Raw genomic sequence first — 18,016 nt, 5'->3', positions numbered from 1 at the left:
TTGTTTAATGATATACATATATATATATGTATATATATATATATATATATATATATATATATATATATATATATATATATATATCCCTGTGTCGTAAGAGGCGACCAGGGTTGCGTCAGGAAGGGCATCCGGCGTAAAACATGTGCCAAATCACTATGCGGATCATACGGATGATCCGCTGTGGCGACCCCTATCGGGAGCAGCCGAAAGAAGAAGAAGAGAGGATATATATACATATATATATATATATGTATATATATATATATATATATATATGTATGTTATGTTATAAAAGGAGCCGTGTCTGTTTGTTTGCCATGTTATAACCTGAGAGCGGATTAACGATTTCAAAAAATCGACCTATGGTGGATTCGGGGAACTCCTGGGAAGGTTTTTTACGAAAAAAAGTTTTTAAAATTTCTTTGGTTTTTATGGGTACATGGGTACACGTGGTAAAACTGCAAACCCCAACTTGCGACGATGGTTATCCCTTCACTCAGAATCCTTTTTCTTCGTGTAAATGTGGACGTGGACATTTCATACATAACTTTAAAGTGTATGTGTACATAACTTCTTCAAGGTGTACGTGTACATAATAAATGTCTTGGGAATTTTCCCGGTGTCCTCCCCGACTAATTAATTAAGAACACAGCCATTTCACGACCAAGCCAATTTTAATGTTTATTTCCTTCACATAACATGTGTATGACATATCCATCAGTTTATTTATAAGCCTTGAAAAGTCAGGCGAAAACCAAAAGTATTTTTTGATGAAACACCACGATTTTGTTTCCTCGGCGCTATGAGAATTAACATACGTTCAATTGGGCTCTTTATATTAGACCACTGTTGTGTTCGCTGTGACCAAAACATGCATTACCTAGTTTTAGTTGTAATCAAACTGTACCTTTGTTTCCTCCAAATGGTGCCTTTATTTAATGATCGAAGGCACGTTGTTCAGTCTTCAAATTTACATCACAGGCAGCTATCTATGAGCCCTCAGAGCTATGCAATGCAAAAAAGATGGTGGAGATTTCTGGGCGGCTGGAGGGAAAGGAGTGGCCTGGCTAATGGGTGGTGTTTGTGATGCTGGAGGAGAGAGGGGAAGGCGTGGCCTGTAGAATGGATGACTCTTATGACCCACTGACACAAACTCAGCGTTAAATATAAGATGCAACAAACATATGGCTCATAATATAATTATATTTTGTTGCATTGTGCTGTGGTGACCACAATCTATGAAGGCCTTGGTCTTGGCATCCAGGAAGCATGGTGTCACAAAGTATCCTCGCATGTACTGAAATAGTTTGTCATTACACTTTATAATTATATGGCACTGCTTGTGGCTATAATGTAGTCGACAATGACACTGAATTGCACATTGCATTGTTCATTGCTATGCTTTAGGAGGCGTATGTGATGGCCAGCGTGGAACACCCTCATCTGGTACGGTTACTGGGTGTGTGTCTGGCACCCAGTGTACAGCTCATCACACAGCTCATGCCACTTGGCTGCCTGCTGGAGTATGCACGGCGGCACAGCAATTCCATCGGATCTCAGCTGCTTCTCAATTGGGCTGTGCAGATCAGTAAGGTGCAAGACGGTGGTCTCTCTCATTCTGGACCACTAAAGTCATGAGAGTTGTCCGATCGTGTCTTCATGTAGTGACGTGGAGGGGAAGGAGGAAAGCATGGGATAATTCCTCTTTTTATCTCCCATTAAAAAGTTTTGTTTTCCCCTGGCATTACGACATCATACCTGTGCACAATGTCACACCTAATGTGCACATCACACCTAATCTACACATCATCATGATATCACATCTCAATGGAAAATTATTGCTCGGCCGAAAAATAAATGAGGTTTGGGGGTCGGGGTGAGGGTCCACAAGTGCTCGAACTATGGGAAAATATGTTGAAGCCCAAGCTGTATAACTGTATAATGGAGGGATCTGACAGTCAACTCTGCCCATTGTCTTAAGCCAACCATTTATGCCTAATTCCTCACATCACATCCTTGTTACAAGGATCCACTATTCATCCCTCCCTTTCCCCCTTCCACAAGCTAAGGTGTGTTAGTGCTTTTGAAGCTGTAAAAATGCAAAAGTTATGTCCCTATGGGTCCGACTGAAAGAAAAATAATCCCATTTCCCAAGCTTCAGTGTTGTATGCACTGCTTTACCCCATGATGCGGTTGACCACATTCCCAAAATCAGCAAGTACAAGTTTGTGTGTTTCTTGCTAAAATTACATAAAATTATACAGTATCATTGGAGAGTACTCCATGATGCGGCCTGAATGTCATCTTTGAAACAAAAAAAGTGTCCTCTGAACATATTTTGCAAGTTTTGTGTGCAGTTCAGAGTTTCTAAATCGGTAAGCATGTATTTAATCAAATAACATGTAATTAACCTAATATAAAATAAAACAACGCTTATTTTACACTACAAACCTTGTTCTTACATAAACAGGTCCATTGAGGGTGCTGCACGATGCATCCTTCCAGTCTGTTCTACACCTGAAAATATGACATTGATATGAAAAGGTTGTGTTGATGGACATTAAGGGAGAATACGCCGGTGCTAAGAAGCTGCTTTTGGAAAATTGCTACATCTGATATTGTGGTTAACACCTATGTGCTGTACTTCCAGACAACAATAATATATGTGGGTGGACAAAATTTGTATATGGTTGTGGGTCATTACATAATCAGTGGTTGTGTCAATTGTGGTAACCTCATTTTGGAAAGACAGAATTATAGACAAACTCCAAATTATATATGGAAATAGTCTAAATTCAACATTTACAAAAGCTGAAGATCAAGCGAGAGTTGAATGGCAAAATAAACAATTAGCACAGTGGAGGAATGATGGGAGAGAGGGACAGTCAGTTGTTTCTGACTAGTTCTGGGCAGTAAACATTAACATATACTAGCAAATGGCATTTCCAATTCAATTATCACGAAAATATATTTTTTTTAACTCTAAGTTAATTCATTAATCTAAACTCTCTAAATTAAAATTAATCAACTAAAAAATATTGTTTTTTTTTCTCCCCAGCTGTAACCCACTTGATTATTTTCTGTTTGGAGAGTGGGAACTTTTTATTCCGCCTGCCCCGGCAACAATAATCATAATCAGTGTTGTCCTGAACCTGAACTCGCCTCGAGACGTATCCCAAATTCACAACATGATATAGAAATAGGATAAAACAGGATGCTACATTGAAAAGAATATGCATGAAAGATGAGGTCAAATAATTATTCCACAAAAGCCTTGTTATGAGATATTTGCAGTGGGGTTCAACGAGTGAAACAAAGAAATAGGAACGAGATAATTTACCCACATCATATAAATCCACACGGGACCATCTTTGCCCATTGCCAACCTTCCCACATCCGCTGGCAGGGAATGTTGTACTTGGAAGAACGACGCTTGGTGCATCGAGACCTGGCAGCCAGAAATGTGCTCGTGAAAAATCCACAACACGTCAAGATCACTGACTTTGGTCTTGCCCGGTTGCTTGATGTCAACCAAGATGAGTACCAGGCTGACAGTGGAAAGGTAAAACGTCCATTTTCTTCGTTCCCTTGTTGTTTCATAAATGCAGCCTGTGGCTGCTGATTGCATCATTTCTAGAAGCGTAACTGTGCTGCTGATGCAGTTCCCAGTAAGCATAAGCTAGTATTAAATTTGCAGACCTCAGAGGGATGACAGGGGTTCAAACTCAAGACCCTAAGATCTAAAGTCAGCCACCTTAACCTTGAGTTCCTTTCCAAGGAATTTAAATGCAGGTGGAGACCAATGGGCCCATCAAGCCTGTGCAATGTTTGCAAACCTATGGTTGTTTACCCATGCTCTATCCTTTTTTAAATGCTCAAGAGCATCAAGCAAGGAAGCAGCACAAACTATTTTTTAAGTCTTTGGTTTGACACTATCAGGGTCGACTTCAAGCTGCTGACCTCCCAGACTAAAAGTAGATGCTCGAACCATTATGCAACCTAATTTGGTTCCAGTTTGGCGCATGTGGACAACTAATCGGCTCTCACTCCTACCAGTTCATCTAAGCTAAGTTCCCTGGACCAAATACGTTGTGTTTTACTGTTTCCTTTTTATTCCTGTTTTGTTGTTCGTGTCTTTTGCCAATTTTTCTGCCCAAACTGTACACTGCTGTGTTGAATCATTTAATTTGTGTCCTGTGATAAGTCAGGCCTCATGATAATGGTCGGGTCTGCTTTCCCTCTATTTCTTGCCTCTGTTTCACTCGTTTTTTTTAACCAGGTATTGTAACTTCTGATCCCTCAGCTTATTTCATTTGACCTCCTCCCCCAAAAACACAACCAACAACAACATCAGATTAAAAATCCACTTATCTCAGTGCTCAGTTACTCATTCCCCTATCCCTTCTTGTTTTTAATATCCCCAAACTGAATATTCAATGAATAAAATGCTTCTCTTCCTTAAAAACTCTTCATAACAACAGAGAGAAGAAAAAAAATCACGCTTCCCAAATGTATTTTAAAATGCCTTACTCTGCTTATTAATCCATCAGGAACAACCCATTCATTCTTCAATCTTCTTCATCAAAATATATTCCTTTTCTGTTTCACAAGGCTTACTTACTTAGTTAATTCAGCCTCTTGTTTCACTTACAGCCAAATTTTACTCCATTTACATTCAGCCAAAAACATTCTCACCACCACCACCCCACCCAAGAAGTCTGTCGCAGGTTGTCCAATCTGGAAATCCTGAGGTATCCATTTTGCAGAGGTTGTGTGCACGACATTAATTTTCCCCTCCATGTCCATTCATCGTGTCAAACCCTTTCACGTTGGTACCATTCTCCTATCTACTCTCCCCACGTCCCCCCCCCTTCAAACCTCCCCCCTCATCCTGCCCATTCTCAGCTTCCACTTCATCCTGCCCCCTTTCTGCTTCCTGCCCCCACTCCTCCCCCTCCCAGCTTCACCCATGCCCCTCCGCCACCCGGTTTCTTCCCCTCCCCACACCCTTCCAGCTTCCGCCCACCCTGCACCCTTTCCTTGCTCCTTTCCACATCCCAATGTCCTCTCTCCGTCCATAACTGTGTCGACCTCAAACATTCAAGGCCTCCGCTCCAACCTGACTATGTTGAGTCAGGAGCTCTGGGCCGTGTCAAGCCGGATGGGAGAATGAGATCGTTTCTGGCCCTGGGAGCCTGGCAGGGCGTGGTGAGGGCCGCTGTGGCCCAATAAAGAAGCAGGATTCAGGTCACAGTGTCGCTTTTGGGTCACCCCACCCTTCGCCCAGGGCTTATAAAAGGCGGAGCATGGAGCCGTTCATTCTGCTCTTCTTCGCCCCCTTCTTCTCTGCTCCTCTCGGCTCTTTGGCTGCTCTTCACTGTCTCTCCCCTTCGCTGGCTCTTTGCTTGCTGTTGGTGTGCAACTGTGAGACGTGCTTCTTCTTGAGGACCAGTGCGGAGCTCACCTTTGCCATGAGCCCTGACAAAGTGACTAAACGCCACATCTCGAGGTGGGAATGCTCAGGAGGTACATGCTACACTAACAGACCTATACATGACTAGGTTAAGGATCTTTCTCCTCACACATCTTCTCTCCTCTCTCTCTTTCCACCTTCTATCCCATCTCCTTTGGACACACAAAAGAGCACCATTACTGACTCGCAATCCCATTTTCCTCTGGCACGACACCGCACCTCCCATATTGCACTACACCACACCTCTCACTCCCACACCTTGGACACCAGTATTCCTCCCTCCAACTTCTCCCTAAGCGTACTGGGTTGCGTTGGTCTGCCGACTGCGCCAGGTATTACCAGGTCGTTTATCCTCATCTTCTCTTTTTCTCTTTGGGTTATATCTAATTATCCGTGTGTGTGTGTGTGTGTGTGTGATGGCGCCTGTCGTAATTTAAGTTTAGATTGTAGAAGTTCTTACGGGATAAGTCCGCTCTGTGTCTGCTTTTGTAAATTGCTAGCTTTTTGTCACACCCCACAAATTCCTTGCTATCCCTGCTGTACATAACAGTAACCCCATTCCCTGTGCCACATACCTTTCCTCGCCATTGTAAATAAATGCTTTGTATAGAAATGTTCCCAGCTCATTTTTGTCTTTTCCTTCATTGATTCAGCATGGTTCATACTCTAGTCTATCTGGGACGTTATTCCCCAACGATCTGTTTTCTAGCCGGTATGTTCTTTTCAGTTACGCTCAGCTGCATCTGATCTGGTAAGGTGATCCGGTTTGAGCAAGGCGTACCGAGAGCATGTCCCCCGGTAATTAAACCATGTGACCTTGAGGTAAACGGTATCAGACGGAGGACCCTAAGTCACGTGTTCGAGTTGTTGGCATTCACGGTCGATTAATGACCCACCGCATCACAAAGTTATTTGTGTGCAACGCCTGCGATTCCTGAGAATCTGGTGGGAACCCGAGGTAGTTCACCCCCTCGTGGTCTTCCTCGCCCCCGACCCCAGTGTGGTATTGGGAGTTGCATGAATATTCATGAATGCATGATGAGCCGGAACTGACTAGGTGAAACCCGACAGCGCTTTTATCATGTCCGCAACAATATGATGGAGATGTTTCAGATAACGAAAGGAACAGATATATAACTAGACGTGCACTCGGTGGAGCGCATACCTCCGCCCCATAATGCCTGATCCATGAGAACATATTGGATCCAATACATTTTTGAAATATCATGCAATATGTCATTTTTGGCCCAATCTCTCAATGGTGAAGAATCACTTGAAAAATCAAATAATTATCGTATCCAGATCCGGATTCAGATCTTCACCAGAATTGAATCAATTCATCCTTCGACACACCCAACGTGTCCACCAAGTTTCATCCGAATCCGTCCACAATATTTTGAGATATCGTGTTATACATCGGTTTATCCCGACCTCTCAATGGTGAAGAATCACTTAAAAATTCTCGTAGTCGTATCTGGATCTGGATCTTCACCAAAATCTATAATCAGTTCGTCTTTGTCACAAACCCAACCTGTCCACAAACTTTCATCCAGATCATCCACAACTTTTTGAGATATCCTGCACTCAAACAAACAAACAGACAAACAGATGGAAAGGGGTGAAAACATAACCTCCTTCACCTTCGGTGGCGGAGGTAATAAGTGCAGACGAAATATTGAATTGAGTAGACAGTGATAGGACCAGGGGCCATAACCTGAGAGTCAAGAAGAGGAGTTAAGATGGCCAAAGTGTAGTTAATGCATGGAATGGCCTCACTGGAAAGGTAGTGGCAGCAGAAAAGGCAGATAAGTTTAAATTGTAATTAAAACTGGTAAACCAGTAATCCCGGGCTTCAAGGCGTGCCTCCATTTTAACAAATTTCAACACCATCACCCTGTCACATGATATGGGTTTTCCGAGTTAGAAAGTTAGTTCAAGTCTGCAATGTGGCCCAGCTACGGGGTCCCTCAAGTTATATCGATGAAGGATTGAAAAGCCCATAGCAATACATGATAGAGAAAGAAACTTCACGTTGGACAAATCGAGGCTGGACAAATTTTCAAGTCCTCAAAAAAGTCCAATAACTCCACATTTGCATATTAATGTAAATGGCGAACTTGTAGAACGTTAAAATATCTTCCAGAATTTGTGGTCACTTTTTGTCTGTCTTCTTTGGTTTTCATTTTACGACATGTCAAAAATGGGTGATTCTAAATTTTGGGGGGCTCTGGGGCCTCACTGGGGTAAAATACAGACATAGCGTAAACATATTTGGAGTCCCCTCTTCAAGGCCTATCAGAATCTGTCATTAAATTTTTTCAACTCTCATTTGCATATTTGGCATATTTAATGAGGCGAATCGGCATCATTTTAATCATATAAATTATGCAACGATTTTGACGAAATTAACAACTTAACATTCCAATGGAACCTTGCAAATGTGTGCAAAAGATTGAGGCTGTCTGATTATCCCTTCTGGAGAAGAAGATGTTTTTAGGTTTTGGAGAAAATCCAATATGGCCGCCATACCACGTGACCTACGTCATCAAAATTTTTAAAGTATAAACTTCAGGTGGAGATTAATTAAATGGATAAGTTTCATTGAATTTACTCTAAGCGTTGTTTTCATTTTATGACATTTCAAAAATGGGTCATTTTCAACTTTGGGGGGCGCTGGGGGCTCACTGGGGTCAAATACAGACATAGTATAACTATATTGGGAGTCCCCTGTTTATGTACTATCGAAATCTGTCATTAAATTTTTTCAACTCTCATTTGCATATTTTGCATATTTAATGAGGCGAATCGGCATCATTTTAAATCATATTAATTATGTAACGATTTCGACCAAATTAACAAATTCACATTAGCATCGAACTTAGCAAAGGTGTGCAAAAGATTGAGTCTGTCTGATTATCCCTTCTGGAGAAGAAGATGTTTTTAGGTTTTGGATAAAATCAAATATGGCCGCCATACCACGTGACCTATGTCATCAAATGTTTCATAGTATAAACTTCAGGTGGTGAGTAATAATCCTGTTAAGTTTCGTTGAATTTCATCCGACAGTTTTCCCTCCAGATCCGCCACAAAATCGGTCAGTAGAACATAAAACCCGTTATAATAATAATAATAATAATAACTAGAACTGCCACTTTATAACTGCTGGCAGTGATGACCGGGTACCCAGTCCGCATCCGCCTTTGACTCAACGTGAGACTTAAATCATAGTCGCAATTTTCGCATTGAAAGGATAAGCGTTGCCAGAGAAAACATTATTTAATAGTGATACAAACACAAGCCTGCTTCGAGAGGGAGCGGAACAGACGAGTTACGAACCGGGCAGCACAAAGCATTCAATTTCGTTATTACTGGCTTCCAGATTCAAATAATTAAATAATTCTGGCTGCCAAACCACACGACCGATCAGGTTGAAATTTTAAACTTTTGTTTCAAATGTAGCCTAAATTATAAATATGAAGTTTCGCATATATAGAAGTAGTGGTTCCAGAGTAAACATGAATTAATATTTATCCTTCAATCTAAGATGGCGGCCAAACCATGTGACTTGTGACCTCATAATTTTTACCATGTATGCAGATATCATGGAGGATGACAGACGCAAATTTTCGCTTCGATAGGTTACAGTTCCAGAGAAAACATTATTTAATATTTTTCTTAAATTCAACATGGCTGCCAAACCATGTGACCTATCAATTAGAAATTAACAACCTTGTATTCCCTACTCATGTGCAATAGGGGTGTGAAGTTTCCCCTTGATCAGATCAGGTGTTCTGGAGAAGAAGATGTTTGAAGGTTTTAAGGTAAATTCAAGATGGCCGCCAAACCATGTGACCAATCAAGAACAAATTAACAAACTTGAGAAAGGACCTCATGGGGAATATATGTGTGAAGTTTCGGCTTAATCTGTCTTGCCTTTCTGGAGAAGAAGATTTTTAAAATTTATTCATTTTCAATCCAAGATGGCTGACGAACCATGTGACCTATGACATCAGAAATTTATATTCTGCTTCCAACTGGGTATTGGAACACGCTTGTAAAGTTTCGTGTTAATCGGTAAAGGTGCGTTTTTCTATCCAAGATGGCCGCCAAACCATGGGACGTGTGATGTCATAATTTTTACCATGCATGCATACACGATGGTAGATGATAATTACAAATTTTCGATTCGTTTGGTTCAGCGGTTCCAGAGAAAACATTATTTAATATTTTTCTTAAATCCAAGATGGCGGCCAAACCGTCTAACGTATCAATTCGAAATTAACAAACTTATATCGCCTACGTGTCCCGAATATAGTTCTGAAATCTCCCCTTCATCCGACCAGCGCTTCTGGAGAAGAAGATGTTTGAAGGTTTTAGGGTTTTTTCAAGATGGCCGCCGAACCATGTGACCGATCAAGAACAAATTAACAAACTTGAGAAAGGACCTCATGCGGAATATATGTGTGAAGTTTCGTCTTCATCTGTCTTGCCCTTCTGGAGAAGAAGATTTTTAAAATTTATTCATTTTCAATCCAAGATGGCTGCCGAACCTTGTAACCTATGACATCATAAATTTAAATTCTGCTTTCCATCGTCGACCCGAACAAGTGTGTGAAGTTTCGTGTAAATCGGATAAAGTCTATTTTTCTATCCAAGATGGCCGCCAAACCATGTGACTTCTGAGGTAAAATTTTTTCACCATGTATGCAGACTTGAGGGAGGAAGGCACTTGCAAATTTTCGCTTTGATGGCTTATGAAATACCAGAGAAAACATTATTTAATATTTTTCTTAAATCCAACATGGCGGCCAAACCATGTGACCTATCACTTTGAAATTAACAAACTTGCATCGCATACATCTCACAAATATAGTTCTGAAATCTCGCCTTCATTGGACCAGCGCTTCTGGAGAAGAAGATGTTTGAAGGTTTTAAGGTTTTTTCAAGATGGCCACCAAACCATGTGACGTATCAACAACAAATTAACAAACTTGAAAGAGGACCTCAGGGGGAATGTGCCTGTAAAGTTTCGCCTCAATCTGCACAGCCGTTCTGGAGAAGAAGATTTTTTTAAAAAAACACAAAAAAACAAGATGGCGGCCGAATTACGTCACCGATGACGTCAAAATATTTTTTTTCTACGATGAATTTTGTGTAGATGATGCTCAAGAAATTTCAAATTTTTGCCATGTGGCGTTCTACTTGACGAATTTTTACTGGGATACCTCTTCACTGATGACGTCACGAAAAATCACACGTATTCCCGAGAGGGAGCTTGTTCAAATGTATCAAGCGAAATTTTTTTTCACCAGAAGGTTTCCGAGATACAGAGGTCCAAAGTTGATCTGTTTTTTCAAGATGGCGCCCGTATCACGTGACCTATGACGTCATAATTATCAATTATGTATGCTATCAAAAAAGATACATATCTGGTGAAAATTTTGTGTCGATTGGTCTTACCATTTATGAGAAAATGGCATTTAAAGCGAAAAAAACTGGAAATTTTGCAAATTTACGGCGGAAGAAAAATAATAATAATAATAATAATAATAATAATAAACAGAAGAAAAACAATAGGTTATCCAGTCCATTTGACTGGATACCCTAATAATAATACGAACGAATTCAATAGGGCTTCAGCACTTGCTTGAAGCCCTAATAATACGAACGAATTCAATAGGGCTTCAGCACTTGCTTGAAGCCCTAATTAGATCGGTACCTGGAAGTTATGAAGATAGAGGGGACTAGGGATGTTGATAATACTTTTAGGTAGTTAGAGCATTGATGGGTGATTGTGTGCACGTGTACGGAGTGCTGTTGGTGGGGGTCTCGTCAAGGGGTGGTGTGTGGTTGATGTGTTTTTTAACCGAGCCCATGCCCCCTCCCCCGAGGGAAAAAAATAGAAACACAACAAAAACCTTTTTTTTAAACGACAAAAACACTTTATTAAAAAATAACATAATAAAATTTTGCATTTTCTTCTTTGGATCTGGTGTCGATAAATTAATGTGGTGTTGATGTGGTACAGGCAGAGTAGGCTGTCTGATTTCCTTGTATTTCCTTGTATATTTGTATTTCCAACACTTGGAACATGTCTTTCAATCCTAACAAATCTCACACTCTCACTACGTCTCTCCGAAAGAACCATTCTGAACGAACCCCCCATCCTCCCCCATCTCCTTTCTCAACAATCCTCTTGAAGAAGTTCTGTCATTCAAGATTTTGAGCCTCACAATCTGCCATGATCTTTCCTGGGAAAGCTACTTCTCCAAGCTGGCCTCCAAAGCCAGTCTCCAACTGGGCATCTTCCGTCGTGCAAAGTCTTTCCTTGGCACACCTGAACTCCTGACCACTTACTGTACAAAGCTTTCTTTAGCATCCTGAAGGAGTGCTCCTGCCTCACACCAAACTCGGTTTCACGCTGTGGAATCCAAGGCTTTTCGGATCATTGGTGTCTCCCGCGATGAAGCTAAGTCTTTGGGTCTCTCACTCTCTCTCTCTACAGGCAGGTCGGTGGTCTTTCTGTCTTCTTCTGTTTCTGTCTCCTCTCTGGCCTCGCCCACTCCCCCTGCTCTGTCTGTGCTCTGCCCCCCCCCCCATATTTTCCGCAAGGTGTTCGTGGTCTGCCAGCAACCTCCTTCTCGTGAAACTGTCAAAATCAAGAATCACTGCTCACCTTCACTCTTTCATTCCTTTTTTCCCAACTTTGGAACAATCTCCCACACTCTCTTCAATCCCATTCTTCCCTCCAGGTCTTCAAAACAGATGTTCGCAACCATCTCATGTCTTCCCGCATCCAAAGCCATGATCTTTTCTACCCCCATTAACCCATCCCAAACCCACCTCCTTCAAATTCCCTGCTTTCCTTCCTGAAAGTCCCCGTCATGTCCATCTTGTTTACCCCATGTACTCCGCGCCATCCCTCTCCTTTCTACAGATCTAATGTCTCTGCTCCCCACCGTTTGTGCTTCCCTCTCCCGCTCCTTTTGTCTCTTGCTTTCTTTGTTATATGTTCTGTGTGTTAGCTCTTATATGACCCTTGACAATGTGTACCAAAAATTATTTTAAATTCCATCATTTTGAAGTTATGTAATAAATACTGCATGTCTTTGGTTGTCATCTTCTGGCAGAAAACTTTTTTTACAAGAACCTCGTTTGGATGCTTAAAATGTGTAAGCAAAAGCATTTCATCCAGCTTCGTCTGAACGGCTTTTCTGTTTCTATTGGTAATTTGAATCCTTATGAGCAGTATAAATCCCGGTAGTCATAGTCTTTTTCCTTTATATGCAGCACACAGCTGCGACTAGCATCATTGGCTGAGAGTGTTGTGGCTCTGCCGCTGATGCAGTGCCCCCTGAAGGTTAGGGAAGGAATTTATCAGTTGTTCATGGTGTCAGCAAGAGCTCTCCTCCTCTTTGCTGAGGACACCATGAGATCTTTAATGCCCACTAACTGATGCCGGCAGACTGGACTACCAGTTTAACATCCATCCGAGGGACGGCACACATGCCCTCACTGCAAAACACCAGGATGACAGTTCATAGTTGGGCTCCAGATTCGAACCCAGGCTAGACGGCTCAGAGGAAAGTGTGTGTACGTTCCTCGAGGTACATCCTGCAGGTAATAGCGTCCATTGATCTCACATGCTGGATGTATTACCTGCCTTCAAGCATTTGTTCTCTTGATTTCCAGATGCCCATTAAGTGGATGGCGCTGGAATCGATCCAGTTTCGCATCTTCACTCATCAAAGTGACGTTTGGAGCTACGGTACGTCGTATCACCTACAAACAAGGAAAAGTGATTTGCATGAGGAATTTGATCTTCATAGACATAATATCTTCCTCGTGACCAGCTATATCTAGATACCATGATGGCAAAAATGTCAATTTCACCCCTCGCACACTCTTTCCTCACCCATTTTTTTCTATTTCTTGGCAGAATCGAGTAATACAGACCTTTGGCAAAATATAGTTCTGAAAATGAAACGTCCTTCTGCTTCATTACTCTTCTGAAAAGCTGTTCCCCGTGTCAGATACCCCCCCCCCTCGGGGTTTCAAAGAAAAACCTGCTTTTCTCTATCGTGTGTTTATCGCTGCAATGGTTGTCACTTGATTTTTTCACTGTTTACCATTTAGAAAATCATTCTATCATTCATTCTTTCAATTTCATTCTATGTCTTTTGCTTGGAATTACATTAACTAATAATAATTTGACCATTTGTATGCACAATATTTAAGATGAGGCCTTGTCTAGACTTCTTCCTTTGTGACGTGCACTCTTCACCCGCTAATCATTGCAAAGCTCTACTTTGCTTACTGTGTGCAGCTTCCTGGAACTACACTGGTTATTAAATTACTGTATTTAGATTGACATTATTCAATCAATTGGAGAGGTGCCACAATCTTTTATTTGTCAAGGCATTGGTCAAAATTCATTATTAAGCTTATAAGCACTGATGCGCATTGCTGGAAGAAGAGATAAAGGATGAGAGTTCAGTACCTACTGACATTATGCACTATGACACTCAGCCTTGATCAAGGATAAGAGTACAGTACCTACTGACATTACGCACTATGACACTCAGCCTTGATCAAGGATGAGAGTTCAGTACCTACTGACATTACGCACTATGACACTCAGCCTTGATCAAGGATAAGAGTTCAGTACCTACTGACATTACGCACTATGACACTCAGCCTTGATCAAGGATAAGAGTTCAGTACCTACTGACATTACGCACTATGACACTCAGCCTTGATCAAGGATGAGAGTTCAGTACCAACTGACATTACGCACTTTTACACTCAGCCTTGATCAAGGATAAGAGTACAGTACCTACTGACATTACGCACTATGACACTCAGCCTTGATCAAGGATAAGAGTTCAGTACCAACTGACATTACGCACTTTGACACTCAGTCTTCTATATGAGTTATCATGAGATGGTTCTTGATTCTTTTGTGTGTTTATTTGCTTGTGAACCATGGCAGGTGTAACTGTGTGGGAACTGATGACCTTTGGAGGGAAGCCATATGAGGGCATCCCAGCTCGAGAAATCCCTGAGTTGCTGGAAAATGGGGAGCGTTTACCACAACCGCCTATCTGTACCATCGACGTGTACATGATTATGGTTAAATGTACGTATCGATGCTTGAAACTGGGGAAAGAATGGAAGAGGCGTGTGTGTGTGTGTGTGTGTGTGTGTGTGTGTGTGTGTGTGTGTGTGTGTGTGTGTGTGTGTGTGTGTGTGTGTGTGTGTGTGTGTGTGTGTGTGTGTGTGTGTGTGTGTGTGTGTGAAGAAGAGAGCACACTAACAATCACCATGCTTGTTGCGATATACTTGTACTCATTTTTGTGCTTTTAATTACAATGAAAGCTACACAATTTCACCAGCTACGTCTTGTGCTGATAACCTAGCTGGCTGGCAAACCAGTATTCATGTTTAATACAGCGCATATTCCCTTGAATAAGTGACATCACAGTGGTTGTGGATTGTGAATCCACCAGAAAGCAGAAGGATTAATGATTTGGATTCTATGCTCCTGAAAACGAAGCTAGTGTCAGGAGATTAGACCTCGACGGTGACTTTCTCCCTCGTGTCTTGTCGGTAAAACACTGCTGACTCATTAACGACATCCGAGGGGGGTAATCTGCCTGCCTCACTTGTTCTGGTGTTGCCCCGCTACAATTTGTGGTTCACTCTCAATGCCCTCGGAGCTCAACCTGTGGATGGGCATTAAAATGCCATGTCTGAAAAGGCAATTCCATCCAAATATTTCCTAAGTTAAAAAATAAAAACACAAAATAAAATACCCTGTATCAATGGAATTTCTTTCATCATCAGGCAAATGTCGAATTACGTTTGAACTCTTTTTTTGGGGTTGATATCAGGAATTAGTTCATTCTAATATTTTTGTGGAAAATAATAAATCTAAGTAAACTTGTCCCTGGACATTTCCATTTGCGAACAACATAGTTTTGCTCTTCATTTTGTGCCTTAAATGAACAACCCCTTAAATATTTCCATCCAAATGTGTTCGATCACCGAGGTCCAAGTGGAGTAAATAATAATTCAAAATCGAGGTTGGTTGACAGACGAGGCTATTCCTAGATAATTTGGCCAAATAACTCGATGATGAAAGGATATTGTTTTCATGGCCATCCATGCTCTTGGAAGTTCATAATATTTCTCCCTCACCTAAAAATACATGAACAGCAGCAAACCTTGTTCCTGAAACTCTATTTTTAGATCCTCGTGGAGGATCTCCAAGTCTGACTCACGTTGTTGTTCTTGTTGACTTTTTTGTTTCACAGCCTCCAGTTTTCATCGAAACTTCCTGAAACTTGACATATATATGTACAAATACCCTGCGCAGACAATAACCATCTCCTATTTTGAAAATTCCTCCTAGAAAAAAAGTTATGACGTCAAAATATCTCCGCTAATGGAAATCGCCGAAAAATTATCTCCGAAACTCGGCAAGCTTTTTGAATTATGTTTGCGGGAATCGAACAGGGCATTAGCAGAGATGAATTACCGCACATATGATACATCACTATGACGTCATATCAATTTTTATGACGTCATTCCTATTTTTTGACATTTTTTGTTTTTTGTTTCATTTGTTTCACAGCCTACAGTTTTCATCGAAACTACCTGAAACTTGGCATATATATGTAAAAATACCCTGCACAGACAGGAACCATGTCCGATTTTGAAAATTCCTCCTAAAAAAAACTTATGACGTCAAAATATCTCCGCTAATGGAAATCGCCTAAAAAATTATCTCAAACTTTTTGAATTCTGTTTGCGGGAATCGAACAGGGCATTAGCAGAGATGAATTACCGCACACATGATACATCACTATGGCGTCATATTAATTTTTATGACATCATTCCTATTTTTTGACATTTTTTGTTTCACCACCCAGAGTTTTCATCGGATCTTCGTGAAACTTGCCATGTATATGCAGAAAGCCCACACGCAGGCAGTAACCATCTCCGATTTTGGAAATTCTTCCTAGAAAAAAAGTTGAGGTCATAATATCGGCGCTAATTGGAATCGCCTATACCATTATCTCCGAAACTATGCAAGCTGCTAGAATTTTGTTTGCGGGAATCAAGCTGGACATCAGCACAGATAATTTATCGCAAACCTGATACATCACAATGACGTCATATTCGTTGTTATGACATCATCATTAAGAGGACGAGGATCTTAGCTCATTCGAGCTTGCTGTGAAAGGGATTACATTTACTGTATATCTTATTATAACAGAGCAAAGTATATGGCTATGCTTGTATATTTGTTACCCAAACATCTTCTTCTTCAAATTTTCTTCATCAAATTCCGCCATTTTTTTCATATATGTAAAGCTAACCGAAGAAACACATTCGTGACTTACCTGTATTCATCAGTGCTAATTTATTTGTTACTTTGACTTGACTAATTGAGATAAAGATATGGGCAAAATAAAATATACGATGTAAAAACGCGGCCGGAAGTCCAAAGGAAGCGATGTATTGGGAGCACATCTGCTCTGTAAATTGATCATTTAAAATCAAATAATTTCGGTTGAGTTCCTTTTTCGTCATATCTGTACTAATAAAAGGCAGTGTGTGTGTGTGTGTGTGTGTGTGTGTGTGTGTGTGTGTGTGTGTGTGTGTGTGTGTGTGTGTGTGTGTGTGTTGTTCATAAAGCACAACATATTCTCTCTGTTATCTCTCTCTTATCTCTCCCTCTCCCTCTCTCTCGACATATTCAGACAGAGTTTATCTCCAGAGGTGTCCGGGCAGGGTTTGTCTACAGATGTGTCTGGGCAGTGTTTATGTCTGGACGGGAGTTTGTCTCCGACCAGCTTGGCTCCGGACGTGTCAGGGCGATGTTTGTCTCTGGACAGTGTTTATAGTATGACCGGTAGAAAATGGATTTCAGACATTATTTTGTTCCCACCTTCACTGTTATTCTATTCAGAATCATTTTGATGAAACAGTATGAATCGTAATTAATGCTCCACCGCACATCTGCCTTCCCTGTATCTCACCTCATACTGTCTTCCCTCCCCCCCACCCTCCTCGCTCCCCCCCTCCTCTCGAGTCTCTCCTTTCCTCTCCACCTCTTCAGTCTCCGTGCTCTCTCTCCGCCACCCCTCTCTCCCTCTTCCCCCCTTTTTATCTCCCTCCCCCCATTAGTATTACCATCAGCACAGTGACGGATGGTATTTGCTAGTTTAAAATAAACCCCCCCAACTCCCGTAAGATCTTTCTCGTCTTCATCAATGGGAAGGCCAATAAGGTTTCAAAATGAGGAATAAAGAAAGGCCGAGAAGACAAGAAAACAGAAAGAAAGGCTTGCAAAATAATCCATTAAACAAAGGGCATGGAGACTTCAACAAATACCACAAAACCAACAACAACATTTGACAGCAGAACCAAGTTACTTGAGGAGAGAATGCCTTGGGGTAATGTCACAACAAGTACACAGGTGATGAGCAGCAGAATCAAGTGATCAGACAAGAAGCAGGCTACAACGCAAGGCAC

General features: G+C 41.3%; 1 protein-coding gene across 6 annotated transcripts in view; it reads left to right on the top strand.

The window, feature by feature from the left end:
• The window catches only part of LOC147014258 (receptor tyrosine-protein kinase erbB-4-like), a 504,201-nt gene that overhangs the window by 466,963 nt on the left and 19,222 nt on the right, over nucleotides 1–18,016 (top strand). For all 6 annotated transcript variants that reach the window (XM_085852070.1, XM_085852071.1, XM_085852069.1 and 3 more), the window contains 4 exons: nucleotides 1,408–1,593; nucleotides 3,407–3,562; nucleotides 13,166–13,241; nucleotides 14,466–14,612. In XM_085852070.1, the coding sequence (XP_085708196.1) occupies nucleotides 1,408–1,593; nucleotides 3,407–3,562; nucleotides 13,166–13,241; nucleotides 14,466–14,612 (565 nt within the window). The remainder of the gene's footprint in view (nucleotides 1–1,407; nucleotides 1,594–3,406; nucleotides 3,563–13,165; nucleotides 13,242–14,465; nucleotides 14,613–18,016) is intronic.

This window comes from Eptatretus burgeri, chromosome 13 (assembly GCF_056783735.1).
Source record: "Eptatretus burgeri isolate ZD-2024b chromosome 13, Ebu_testis_v1, whole genome shotgun sequence".
Taxonomy (NCBI): Eukaryota; Metazoa; Chordata; class Myxini; order Myxiniformes; family Myxinidae; genus Eptatretus; species Eptatretus burgeri.
This window is presented reverse-complemented; position numbering and strand designations above follow the sequence as displayed.